Source organism: Schistocerca cancellata, chromosome 12 (assembly GCF_023864275.1).
Source record: "Schistocerca cancellata isolate TAMUIC-IGC-003103 chromosome 12, iqSchCanc2.1, whole genome shotgun sequence".
NCBI classification, from domain to species: domain Eukaryota; kingdom Metazoa; phylum Arthropoda; class Insecta; order Orthoptera; family Acrididae; genus Schistocerca; species Schistocerca cancellata.
Genome location: NC_064637.1, coordinates 94052252 through 94066942, shown reverse-complemented (window position 1 = coordinate 94066942; position 14691 = coordinate 94052252). Strand labels below are relative to the sequence as shown.

Here is a 14691-nt window from a genome sequence, read left to right as displayed (position 1 = left end):
TCATCAGCGAATCGTATCATTGATATCCTTTCACCTTGTATTTTAATTCCACTCCTGAACCTTTCTTTTATTTCCATCATTGCTTCCTCGATGTACAGATTGAAGAGTAGGGGCGAAAGGCTACAGCCTTGTCTTACACCCTTCTTAATACGAGCACTTCGTTCTTGATCGTCCACTCTTATTATTCGCTCTTGGTTGTTGTACATATTGTATGTGACCCGCCTCTCCCTATAGCTTACCCCTTCTTTTATCATAATCTCGAACAGCTTGCACCATTTTATATTGTCGAACGCTTTTTCCAGGTCGACAAATCCTATGAAAGTGTCTTGATTTTACTTTAGCCTTGCTTTCATTATTAGCCGTAACGTCAGATATGCCTCTCTCGTCCCTTTACTTTTCCTAAAGCCAAACTGATCGTCACCTAGCGCATTCTCAATTTTCTTTTCCATTCTTCTGTATATTATTCTTGTAAGCAGCTTCGATGCATGAGCTGTTAAGCTGATTGTGCGATAATTCTCGCAATTGTCAGCTCTTGCCGCCTTCGGAATCGTGCGGATGATGCTTTTCCGAAAGTCAGATGGTATATCGCCAGACTCATATATTCTACACACCACCGTGAATAGCCGTTTTGTTGCCACTTCCCCCAATGATTTTAGAAATTCTGATGGACGACGCTACCTGAATGAATACCCGAGAAATTTTCAGGATTTCTGTGCGTCGGGAAAACCTCAGATTACATCTCGAAAACTGCTTGAGGAGTGCATCGTACCAGAGTATCACCTACGTTCTGAAGACAACTCACCTGAAGAGGTCAGCGGGCAGTCGCTCGATGGCGTTCCCGATGATGCTGAGCACGGAGAGCAGCGGGTTGTCCCAGAAGGTGTCGCGGTCGACGCTCGTCACGCGGTTGTCGTTCACGATCAGCGTCGAGAGCCGCGGCAGCCGGGTGAACATGGTCCGGCTGGAGCGGGCAACCAGAACAATCCACAGTCAAATCCGTCCGCACGTGGTTGGCTACAGTAACACTGCCAGCAGCAAGGGCATCGTGGAGAAATGACTCAAACACAGACCTCCAGATGCCAGACACTCAGATCGGTATTTGGTGGTAAGTTCCACTGGGACCAAACTGCTGATGTCATCGGTCCATAGGCTTACACACTACTTAATCTAACTTAAAATAAGTTACTCTAAGGACAACACATACACACACACACACACACACACACACACACACACACACACACACATGCTCGAGGGAGGACACGACCCTCCGACGGGGGGGTGGAGGATTGGGGGGGGGCGAACCGTGGCAAGGCGTCTGGGACCGCGCAGCTACCCCGCGCTGCACTCAGATCGGCACCAGACGTTGTATGTAGATACAGAATCAACCAAAACTCCGATTTAGTTCGTGCTGTGTACTGTCGTCTAGTAGAAGATGCGCAAACGGTAGTTAAAAGTAGCACAAGATTTACGGAGCACAGAACAGCATAACTGTGAGTAGTTAACAAGCTTGCATCCCGTGAGAAGTTGGTAGAGCGTCGGATCCTCGTACAAAGGGTCACTGTCTTCCAAAACCAGTGACGACATTATTTCACTGTATTATGCGTGGAAGTGTTATATGCGACAACATGTTTTTGAAACGTAAAACGGGTGTTTAAAGGTAACAACAATGGTTTTCTTGGCAGTCTGCTTTTGCTTCATTTCTTCGAAAGTAGTAAACCTATAGAGAAGATCTGCACATCACACAATTTTGCAATCAAAAGAGAAAAATAAGGAAGGAACTTCATCACACGTGCAGAAGTAATAATAGCAACAATAATAAGGACAATAATAATATAAAACTGCCATGATCAAACAGACAGCCGGCCGGTGTGGCCGAGCGGTTCTAGGCGCTTCAGTCTAGAACCGCGCGACCGCTACGGTCGCAGGTTCGAATCCTGCCTCGGGCATGGATGTGTGTGCTGTCCTTAGGTTAATTAGTTCAAGTAGTTCTAGGGGACTGATGACCTCAGATCCTAAGTCCTATAGTGCTCAGAGCCATTTGAACCGTTTTATCTGAACCATTTTGAATCAAACAGACACTGACAAACACGACATCAAAAGTGAAATTTAAGGGGGAAATCTCTGAACCCTTTGAAATCAGGACAGGCGTGCGTCAAGGTGTTGGTTTCTAACCACTCCTCTTGAACAAAGTCATTAAGGAATGGGAGCTGAAATTACAAGGATAGTGGGAGCCAGTGCGACTAGTACAACCCAAGAATGAACTGGAAGTGGGCTGTTAAACCTTCGCGACGACCTGGCACCTGCAGACAACAAAAGTACAGGAATCGGGCAGGTAGAAATACTCACAGAGAGAGCACAAAATAGAGGCCAACAGATCTCCTTCCAAAAAACAGACCTGCACGAAATTCAACATACTGAATTTAAACACAAAGTATGGCAAGACTGTCAGAGTAACACAATTTAAATACCTAGGTGATGAGCTCGAACCGAGAGAACCCGCAGAACACCAGGTCACTGATGATGATGACAGCATTATACAAAACACAGGGTATCTGCTACAAAAAATGTCTGTCCACCTCCATCAAAATTTGTCACTACAACACTGTAATCAAACCTGAGGTGCTAAACGCCAGCGAGACACTGACGTTACACACCAAGCTCGCAGCTACAGAATATCCACACAGGGGAAAGAAAAATTATCACGAAAATTATGGGACCAAAACACACAGACGGAGGATACAGGCTTTACTCCAGAGACACCACAGGGAAGGTGTCCAACCTCACAGCTGACATCAGAAAAAGGCGACTAAAATTTTACGGCCACTTCAGCAGACTCCCACAGATGAGACTTTTCAACAGAATACTCAGGTATGTACATGCAGAGGCTCAAAACCACTACACCTAGGATGGTACAAGACAAAATTGATCTGGAAAATGCACAGGTAGATACAGCGGACATCACAGACAAAAGCGTCTGTAGAAACAAAATACGCAGGTTGGGAAGTAATGTCAGAGAAGAGAGCACCTGAAGCACCTAAAGCCCAAAGCCCAAAGTGGACCGAAGAATGGAAGAGGGCCTTTAGCGAACGAATGAAAGAGTACTGGAAGAACAGGAAAAGCAAATACTCGTAAATGAAACTACAATGAAATGAATACCCCCAGCTGCATACAGGCGTGGATATACATCAACGGGGACAGTTGAGAATGTGTGCCCCGACCGGGACTCGAACCCGAGATCTCCTGCTTACATGGCAGACGCTCTATCCACCTGAGACACCGAGGACACAGAGGGTAGTGCGACTGTAGGGACTTACCTCTGGCACGCCTCCCGTGAGACCCACATTCCCAACTTGGGTCCCGCACAATATTCATAGTGCCCCTGCCCATCATACTCATTACTCGTATTTCCCTAAATCGCTTCCGGCAAATTCCAGGATGGTTCCTTTGACAGGGCACGGCCGGTTTCCTTCCCCATCCTTCCCTCACCCGAGCTTTCGCTCCGTCTCTAATGACCTCATAGTCGATGGGACGTTACTCGCGGCTTTTTGCCGATTCCCGTAAGAGTTCGGACAATGTTTGTGCAGAAGAAGATAGTCATATGGCCGGTGAGCCTTAACTATATATATATATATATATATATATATATATATATATATATATATATATATATATATATATACACTCCTAGAAATTGAAATAAGAACACCGTGAATTCATTGTCCCAGGAAGGGGAAACTTTATTGACACATTCCTGGGGTCAGATACATCACATGATCACACTGACAGAACCACAAGCACATAGACACAGGCAACAGAGCATGCACAATGTCGGCACTAGTAAAGTGTATATCCACCTTTCGCAGCAATGCAGGCTGCTATTCTCCCATGGAGACGATCGTAGAGATGCTGGATGTAGTCCTGTGGAACGGCTTGCCATGCCATTTCCACCTGGCGCCTCAGTTGGACCAGCGTTCGTGCTGGACGTGCAGACCGCGTGAGACGACGCTTCATCCAGTCCCAAACATGCTCAATGGGGGACAGATCCGGAGATCTTGCTGGCCAGGGTAGTTGACTTACACCTTCTAGAGCACGTTGGGTGGCACGGGATACATGCGGACGTGCATTGTCCTGTTGGAACAGCAAGTTCCCTTGCCGGTCTAGGAATGGTAGAACGATGGGTTCGATGACGGTTTGGATGTACCGTGCACTATTCAGTGTCCCCTCGACGATCACCAGTGGTGTACGGCCAGTGTAGGAGATCGCTCCCCACACCATGATGCCGGGTGTTGGCCCTGTGTGCCTCGGTCGTATGCAGTCCTGATTGTGGCGCTCACCTGCACGGCGCCAAACACGCATACGACCATCATTGGCACCAAGGCAGAAGCGACTCTCATCGCTGAAGACGACACGTCTCCATTCGTCCCTCCATTCACGCCTGTCGCGACACCACTGGAGGCGGGCTGCACGATGTTGGGGCGTGAGCGGAAGACGGCCTAACGGTGTGCGGGACCGTAGCCCAGCTTCATGGAGACGGTTGCGAATGGTCCTCGCCGATACCCCAGGAGCAACAGTGTCCCTAATTTGCTGGGAAGTGGCGGTGCGGTCCCCTACGGCACTGCGTAGGATCCTACGGTCTTGGCGTGCATTCGTGCGTCGCTGCGGTCCGGTCCCAGGTCGACGGGCACGTGCACCTTCCGCCGACCACTGGCGACAACATCGATGTACTGTGGAGACCTCACGCCCCACGTGTTGAGCAATTCGGCGGTACGTCCACCCGGCCTCCCGCATGCCCACTATACGCCCTCGCTCAAAGTCCGTCAACTGCACATACGGTTCACGTCCACGCTGTCGCGGCATGCTACCAGTGTTAAAGACTGCGATGGAGCTCCGTATGCCACGGCAAACTGGCTGACACTGACGGCGGCGGTGCACAAATGCTGCGCAGCTAGCACCATTCGACGGCCAACACCGCGGTTCCTGGAGTGTCCGCTGTGCCGTGCGCGTGATCATTGCTTGTACAGCCCCCTCGCAGTGTCCGGAGCAAGTATGGTGGGTCTGACACACCGGTGTCAATGTGTTCTTTTTTCCATTTCCAGGAGTGTATATATATATATATATATATACGAAGATGGTATCCGAAAGAACAGATACCATCTTCATAAGTATACTCATACATGCTTCGCGTGGTGTGACAAAGGCCTGAACCGTGTGTAACAATAATAATAAAACTGTCAAGCAAGACATCCAGAAACTGAACATAACTGAAAGTGACATTAGAAACAAAGCACTTCTCAGAAGGATACTAAAAGAACAGAGATTTCAGGACAGATCACCCCGTAAGAAGACCGACGCCATTTGGACAAAGGAGAGAAAGGAGAAACATAGCACGAAAATGCTGGATTACTAGTGAAACATCAAGACTGAAAAGTTGAATATCGTGGTCCTTAGCTGGCCCATTCGAAATAAGAAGAAGAAGAAGAAGAAACCTGATAGTACCAATAATAATCAAAATAATAAGATTAATGACAAGAACATAACGTTGAGCTAACGAAGCGAAAGGAGAGTGCCAAAAGAACATTGCTACAAACTTCTAAAAGTTGTTTTTCAGGTCAGGAAAATGTTCTCTCATGCAACAGTTCCACGTGTAAAAAGTTTAAAACAAATTTCGCCCGTGTGTATTGAACTGGGGGCCTTTGATACGACGACTGCACGTTCTACCACCTCACCCACGCTAGTTTTACGGAAAACATAATGACAGATACGGTTTTCCTGCGATTACTTTTAATTACCGTTTATGCATTTTCTACTGGGCGACGGCACACAGCACTAACTAATTCGCTGTTCTGGTTGGTACTGTATCGACATACGACGTCTGGTAAGTATTTGAGTACCTGACATCCGTAGTTCTGTGTGTTAGCGAGTGAAGTATCCAGTGCTCTTGTCATAATTAATGGACAAAATAAAGAAAAACTAATGAGAGACCCAGTGAGGTGCTGCAGTGATGAAACTCGTCCCGCATTCTGGGATACGGCAGTTGAAATTCCCTTTTGGACATTAAGATTTAGGTTTCCTGTAAATAGCCCAAATTACGTATAAGCGATTATTAGGATGGTTTCTTTGAAAAGAAACAGTCAGTTTTCTCCTGTATCCTTACCAAAAAAAAAAAAAGGTTCAAATGGCTCTGAGCACTATGGGACTCAACATCTGAGGTCATCAGTCCCCTGGAACTTAGAAGTACTTAAACCTATCTAACCTAAGGATATAACACACATCCATGCCCGAGGCAGGATTCGAACCTGCGACCGTAGCGGTCACGCGGTTCCAAACTGAAGCGCCTAGAACCGCACAGCCACACCGGCCGGCTATCCTTACCAAATCCGAGATCCTACCTCGTTCTTAAGACTTCATCGCCCACGGGTCATTAAAGCCTGATCTCGACTGCTTACAACTGCTGATGTGTCAGGTCGACCTACATGGCTACTCAACAGACCACACTTAAGCGCCTCGCGTTTCATCGAACCACCTTCACAATAACTCTCTACTATTCTACTCTGGAACACTACGAGGAAAAAACCAACACCTACAACTTTCCTTCCGAGCTCTGATATCCCATATTTTATTTTGATGATGGTTTCTCTCTATGTAGGTTGGCGTCAACAAAATATTTTCGCATTCGGAAGCGAAAGATGGTGATTGAAATTTCGTGTGAAAATCCCGATGGACCGTCAAACGCCTTTGTTTTAATAATGTCCACGATAAATGTTGTATAATTTCTGTGTCACTCTCTCCCCTACTTCTCGATAGTACGAAAAGCTCTTTGAAGTTTTTCGATATACTCCGTCAATCAGATCTAAAAAGGATCCCACATCTTGCAGCAGTACTCCAAAGAGGACGGCTAAGCATAGTGTAGGCAGTCTCTGTAGTGAATCTATTGCATCTTCTAAGTGCTCTGCCAATAAAATGCAGTCTTAGGTTCGCCTTCCTCACACCATTTTCTATGCGTTCTTTCTAATTTAAGTTGTTCGTAGTTGTAATTCCTAGCTATCTGGTTGCATTTACGACCTTTAGATTGGTGTAAGCGAAATTTAACGGACTCCTTTTAGAACTCACGTGGACGCCGTCATACTTTTCATTGTTTAGAGTCGGTGGCCAATTTTGGCAACATACAGATATCTCTACTAAATCGTTTTGCAGTTTGTTTTGATCTTCAGATGAATTACTAGGTGATAAACGACAGCGTCATCTGACAACCTGCTCAGATTGTCTAAGCTGGTCGTAGGTTGTGTTCCAAAAATGAACAGCATATAGACAGAAGTGCTGACACTTTCTGCAGGACCTGACCATCATTTTGCAGGACAATGCTCAGCCACGTACAGTGCAAGCTGTTACTGATTTGTTTCACTGATGGGGCCGCTAAGTGCTATACCACCTACTGCACTCCTCTGACTTAAGACCTCGTAACTTCAACTCGATTTCGATACTGAAGGAAAAATTCCAAGGCATTCGCTTGAGAACTACTACAAATTGGTCGGGCAATAGACCGCGCCGCTCGAACTGTCAACACAACTGGCACTGCTAAGAGTATCCTACGACTTCCACGTCGCGGGCAACGGGTTATACACAATGCTGGTGACTACTTTGAAGGTCAGTAAAACTTTGAAATACGTATCTATTTGGTACGAGCTGTAAATAAATAGTTCCCACTATTAAAGTTCCAACCCTCGGATATCCTCGAAACTGGTAGCCCAATAAAGTAACAGTTTGAAAATTAGACGGTTGAAAGGTGTTTGAGTTGATGTTCTATACTGATCAGCCGTGTCCAGCAAGCATCTCTGTAAAGATGGACATAAAGAAGCTTATTTATAGGCTGACTGAGGAGAATTGACCCTTAAGTAGGTCAACAAAAAACGGGCTATCTGTGGAAAACGTTTCCCTTGCATATGGTGAAGTTAGGCACACGCAGTAGCCATTACATACTCACACCATTCCGCATCTGGAGGAATGATTTTTGTCTAGAGTGAATTTCGGATGAGGATCAACCTTTAATGAAGTTACAGCCTGTCGGCGGCACGGAGTACCTAGAGTATCTGTTCACTATGTTTCGGTGAAGGTGTTGGTGATTTTTCATTCCTGACATTGTACTGGACACGGAATCAAGCGGTTTGTACCTACCGGAGAGTGGTGAGTCGGTTGCCGCTGAGCACGAGGAAGGCCAGCTCGCCCTGGTGGTCGAAGGTGCCCACCTCGATGTCGGCCAGGTGGTTGTTGTCCAGGTAGAGGGACGCCAGCCGGCCGTTGAAGCGGAAGGTGCCCGGGGCGACGCGAGCCAACGAGTTGTTGCGCAGCTGCAGGGACCGTAGGCTCGTCTGCAAGGTTGAGCTCAACGTCACTACGAGGCGTGTTCCAGCTCCAGAAGAGGATGAGTCAAACATTATGTGTAAGTTCTTGAAAGAAATACGTCTCCCGCATCATTCCCATTTTATACTGAAGAGCCAAAGAAAATGGTACACCTGTCTAATATCGTGTAGGGCCTCCGCGAAAATGCAGAAGTGCCGCAGCACGACGTGGCGTGGACTCGATTAACGTCTGAAGCAGTGCTGGAGGGAACTGACACCTTGAATTCTGCAGGGCTGTCCATAAATCCGTAAGAGTAAGAGGGGCTGGAGACCTCTTCTGAAAATCACTTTGCAAGGCGTCCCAGATATGCACAACAATGTTCATATCTGGGAGTTTGGCGGCCAGCGGAAGTGTTTAAACTCGGAAGAGAGCTCCTGGAGCCACTCTGTAGCAATTCTGGACATGTGGGGTGTCGCATTGTCCTGTTGGAATTACCCGTCGGAATGTGCAATGGACGTGAATGGACGAAGGTGATCAGACAGGACGCTTACGTATGTGATGATGATGTTTGGTTTTGTGGGGCGCTCAACAGCGTGGTTATCAGCGCCCGTACAATTACCCAATCTTTGCTCAGTCCAATTGCGCCACTTTCTTGGATGATGATGAAATGATGAGGACAACACAAACACCCAGTCATCTCGAGGCAGGTGAAAATCCCTGACCCCGCCGGGAATCGAACCCGGGACCCCGTGCTCGGGAAGCGAGAACGCTACCGCGAGACCACGAGCGGCGGACGCTTACGTATGTGTCAGCTGTCAGAGTCGTATCTAGACGTATCAGGGGTCCCGTATCACTCAAGATGCACACGCCCCACACCATTACAGAGCCTCTACCAGCTTGCACAGTCCTCTGCTGACACGCAAGGTTCATGGATTCATGAGGTTGTCTCCATACCCGTACAGGTGCATCCGCTCGATACAATTTGAAACGAGACTCGTCCGACTAGGCAACAACTTTCCAGTCATCAACAGTCCAATGTCGGTATTGATGGGTCTCAAATGGTTCAAATGGCTCTGAGCACTACGGGACCTAACAGCTATGGTCATCAGTCCCCTAGAACTTAGAACTACTTAAACCTAACTAACCTAAGGACAGCACACAACACCCAGCCATCACGAGGTAGAGAAAATCCCTGACCCCGCCGGGAATCGAACCTGGGAACCCGGGCGTGGGAAGCGAGAACGCTATCGCACGACCACGAGATGCGGGTGGATGGGTCTCGGCGAGGCGTAAAGCTTTATGTTGTGCAGTCATCAAGGGTACACGAGAGGGCCTTCGGCCCCGAAATCCCATATCGATGATGTTTCGTTGAATGGTTTGCACGCTGACAGTTGTTGATGGCGCAGCAGTGAAATTTGCAGCAATCTGGGGAAGGATTCCGCTTCTGTCACGTTGAACGATTCTCGTAAGTCGTCGTTGGTCCCTTTCTTGCAGGATCTTTTTCCGGCCGCAACGATATTGGAGATTTGATGTTTTACCGAATTCCTGATATTCACTGAACACTCGTGAAATGGTCGTACGGAAAATCCCTACATCATCTCGCAACCTATGTCCTCAGTTATTTACTGGATGTGTTCCAATCTCTGTCTTCCTCTACAGTTTTTGTCCTCTACAGCTCCCTCTAGTACCATGGAACTCATTCCCTCATGTCTTAGTAGATGTCCTATCATCCTGCCCCTTCACCTTATCAGTGTTTTCCACAGGTTCCTTTCCTCTCCGATTCTGCACAGAACCTCCTCATTCCTTACCTTACCAGTCCATCTAATTTTCATCATTCGTCTGTAGCAGCACATCTCAAATGCTTCGATTCTCTTCTGTTCCGGTTTTCCCACAGTCCATGTTTCACTACCATACAATACTCTACACAAGACGTACATTCTCGGAAATTTCTTCCTCAAATTAAGGCCCATGTTCGATACTATTAGACTTGGCCACGATTGCTATTTTTGCCATTACTACTCTGCTTTTGATGTCCTCCTTGCTCCGTAAGTCATTGGTTATTTTACTGCCTACGTAGCCTAATACCTTCATCTATTTCGTGACCATCAATCCTGATGTAAGGGTCTCGCTGTTCTCATTTCTGCTACTTCCCGTTACTTTCGTCTTTCTTTGATTTACTGTCAGTCCATATTCTGTACTCATTACATTGTTCATTCCATTCAGCATATCACGTAATCCTTCTTCACTTCCACACAAGATAGCAATGTGATCAGCAAATCCTATCATTGATATCCTCCCAGCTAGAATTTTAATTCCACTACAGAACCTTTCCTTTATTTCCGTCATTGCTTCTTCGTTGTACTGAACACTCGTGAAATAGTCGTACGGAAAATCCCTACATCATCGCTACCTCGGAGATGCTGTGTCCCATCGCTCGTGCGCCGACTGTAACACCACGTTCAAACTCTCTTAAATCATGATAAACTGCCATGGTAGCTGCAGTAACGGATCTAACAACAGCGCCAGACACTTGTTGTCTTATATAGGCGTTGACGACTGTAGCACCGTATTCTGCCTATTTACATATCCTTGTTATTGAAACTGTACGAGTTTCTTTGGCGCTTCAGTGTACTTTTGTGCAGTACGATGTTTCGGCTCTGTAGCCACTGTCAAGCATTAACATACACACAGAATGTAACAAATAGTTGTGGTCAACTTTGAGGAAGCATCCTTCTCCTATAGAGCAATGAAATGTGTTGTATGGACATAGGTCCGGAAAGACTGTATTGCCGTATTATAGCTCATTCTGTGCTTCTCTTAATAATCATGTTAATCATGGCCAACACACACCAACAGAACGCATCACTATTACAGGGAATGTTCGTAATAACGTCTAGGTTACGTTTTGTTATAAGGTACATTAATTTGTAATACTGACGTTAATCGCCAGTGTTGCTTGTTCTAATTGAACAGAGGTATTGTTGACATGGATTGCGAGTAAATCGAAGAACGACTAAAGTTGTAAGTATTAGCAGAAACGAGAACAGCGAGGAATTTTACATCGGAGTTGGGGATCATGGAGTAGACGAAGCTAAGGAATTCTGCTTTCTAGGCATGAAAATAACTGATGACAGATGGAGCAAAACAGCAGATTAGCACTGGTGGAAAGGGCACTCCTGGTATCAAACACAGGCTTTAATTTGAGGGAGAAATTTCTGCGAATTTACGTTTCGAGCACAGTATTGTACGGTAGTCAAACAGGGACTGTGGGAAACACGTAAGAGCAGAGAGTCGAAAAATTCGAGGTGTGGTGCTACAGAAGTATGTTGAAAATTAGGTGTGCTGCTAAGGGAATGAATGAGAAAGTTTTCTGCAGAATCGACGAGGAAAGAAATGTATGGTAAACACTGATAAGCAGAAGGGACGGGGAACTGGAAATCTCTTAAGGTACCAGGGAATAACTTCCATTGTATTAGAAGGGGCAGCAGAGGGTAAAAACTCTAGAAGAAGACACAGAATGGAATACTTCCATCACATAATTGAGGGCGTATGTTGCAAGTGCTACTCTGAGACGAAAAGGTTGGAGCAGGAGAGGAGGAATCGTGGCGGACCCCATAAAATTAGCCAGAAGTAATGACTCAGCAAAAAAAAGAAGAAAAAGGATATATGACTAATTTCATTGCTAGTGCTGACAAGCAATACGTGGAATATTGCATATACAGCACAAGCAGCCAAGGGAACAATCTCCTGGAATTTCCTGCAGCCAAAATAATTCATCGTTTCAATCGATGACATTAATTGTATGGATGTTTCGCGTCATTTAACTTATAGGGGCTTAGATTTTAATTGATTTCAACCATTCAGTGATAGGTAACGCGAACAGCTGCTTCATGAAGTGGTCTCATGCCAATATGGTGAGACTACCCTTGTTTTGGCCGACCTCTGTCATACAATGAAGGCGACCGGATGTTCCAGCTCCCGAGAATTCTTCCGGGTTGTATGGTCGTGGTCCATGGAAATCTTCTGTCTATGACGTTTCTTCCAAAGCTACAGTGGTCATCTTCAGATGTGCTCCTGGTTGTGCTGAGTCTTGCCGACTGACGAGTCGGACGTCGAAGAACGGCCTAAATATCGTGGAAAGTGGGCGTGGTCTGGATTTCACGTGATAGAAGAGATAAACCTTGTCAAGGATAAAATATAACTATCGATCATAGTACGTCAAAGATAAAAACACATCGATTCTGTAGCACCACTGTCCATATATCGCTGAGTTTCATAGCTTCTTCTTTATCTATCACGTGAAATCCAGACCACGCCCACTTTCCACGGTATTTAGGCCGTTCTTCGACGTCCGAATCGTTAGTCGGAAAGACTCAGCACAACCAGGAGCACCTCCGAAGATGTCAAACGTAGACTTGGACGAAACGTCAGGGATAGAAGAGTTCCATGGACCACGGCCATACAACCCGGAAGAATTCTCGGCAGACCTCCGGCACGATGTTCACGCCGTGCACATCTTCCCATAAGGTCAGTGTTGAGTGGTTACTGATCAGCGGGTGTACTAACAAGTCAGATATAATACAAGACTGGCGGACAGGTCTTGGTACAGTGTGTGGTGGTCAACTTTGTTGAGACACTGGTCCATGAACTCTGCCAGACTGTACACGTTGGGCACATGTTCCCATCAGCTTCATGTTGAGGTTGTTATTGAAAAGTGAGAGCGCTAATAAGTGAGAGGCTGTACTTGCTGGACGAACAGGTCAGGATGCAGCATAGTGGGGCTACCACCTTTATTTTCCGTCCTCTGTCTACTGTGCCACACCGTCCAGATTGAGCCCATGTACCAATTAGTTTCCTGCGCTACCAAATCAGAGCCAGTACTTGGCTACCGAACAGGTGTAACGTGGTGAGGCTGCCGCCGTTTCGACACCTGGCAGCTCTGACAGGATATGCATGTTGGACACATCTTCTCATTAGCTTCATGTCGGGTAGTTATTGACATGTTAGCGCACTCACATGTCAATAATTCGTATTTAGTACCTGCTTGATGAACAACTCGTAAAGCAGCGTGGGGTCGCTCCCACCCATCATTTTGACATCTGTTAAGCAATACAAACTATGTATATTATCCTCGAACGCGAGTGTTTAGAGACAAGGGTATGATCAGGAGTGTCTTAGGGAAGGGTGAGAGAGCCGCGATTATAAACGAAGTGGCTGAGAGCACTCCGTCTTCAGGCCACGAGTGGCCTACCGGGACCATCAGACCGCCGTGTCATCCTCAGAGGAGGATGCGGGTAGGAGGGGCGTGGGGTCAGCACACAGCTCTCCGGGCCGTTATGATGGTATTCTTGCCCGAAGCCGCTACTATTCGGTCGAGTAGCTCCTCAATTGGCATCACGAGGCTGAGTGCACCCCGAAAAATGGCAACAGCGCATGGCGGCCTGGATGGTCACCCACGCCCGACAGCGCTTAACTTCGGTGATCTCATGGGGAACCGGTTTAGCCAATGCGGCAAGGTCGTTGCCAAGTGGCTGACAGGGTGAGCAGATATTTGCTGTTGCTAGCTGATGATGCTGTGGTTTACAGGAAGATGTAGAAGATGAATGTGTGTTGGAAGGTACCAGATGACTTACACAAAATTTCTACTTGGTGTGATGAACGGCAGCTAGGAATTAATGTAGAAAAAATGAAGTTAATGAGGATGAATTGAAAAAACAAACCTGTAATTTTCGGATAAAGCATTAGTAGTATCCAGCTTAACATAATAACGTCCATTAAATACTGTGTGTGGGTGTAACGTTGAAAAGTGATATGAAATCGGACGAGAATGTGAGCGTTCCAGTAGGGAAGGCGAATGATCGATATCGGTTTATTGGAACAATTTTGGGAAAATTAGGCTGATCTGCAAAGACCGCATATTGGACACTAGTGCGGACTATGAATGTGTTTAGCGTCCATACTATGTAGGACCGAAGGAAGACATTGAAGCAATTCTGAGACGGGATGCTAGATTTTTTACTGGTAAGTTACAAGTGTTACTGAGATGCTTTGGGAACTAAAATGGGGATACCTGGAGGGAAGGAGGCATTCTTTCCGAAGAACACTATTTAGAAAATTTAGAGAACCGGCATTTGAAGCTGACTGGAGAACGACTGTTGCCTACAACATAAACTTCATATACAGACCACGAAGCTAAGACACAAGAGATCTGGACTCCTAAAGAGGCATACAGTGAGTCGTTTTTTACTCCCTCCATTTTCGAGTGGAACACGAAAGGAAATGGTAATAGTGGTACAGTGTACCATGTATCAGCAACGTACAGTGGCTTGCAGAACTTGTAATTTGATGTAG

The 14691-nt window shown here is 46.4% G+C and overlaps 1 protein-coding gene across 1 annotated transcript in view; it reads right to left on the bottom strand.

Moving 5' to 3' along the window:
* LOC126109478 (leucine-rich repeat-containing protein 15-like) overlaps positions 1 to 14691 on the bottom strand; it is a 120105-nt gene that overhangs the window by 42653 nt on the left and 62761 nt on the right. Inside the window, exons 7-8 of the mRNA XM_049914505.1 lie at positions 8176 to 8369; positions 803 to 961 (exon numbers count right to left, since the gene is read on the bottom strand). Of these exons, the coding sequence (XP_049770462.1) occupies positions 803 to 961; positions 8176 to 8369 (353 nt within the window). The remainder of the gene's footprint in view (positions 1 to 802; positions 962 to 8175; positions 8370 to 14691) is intronic.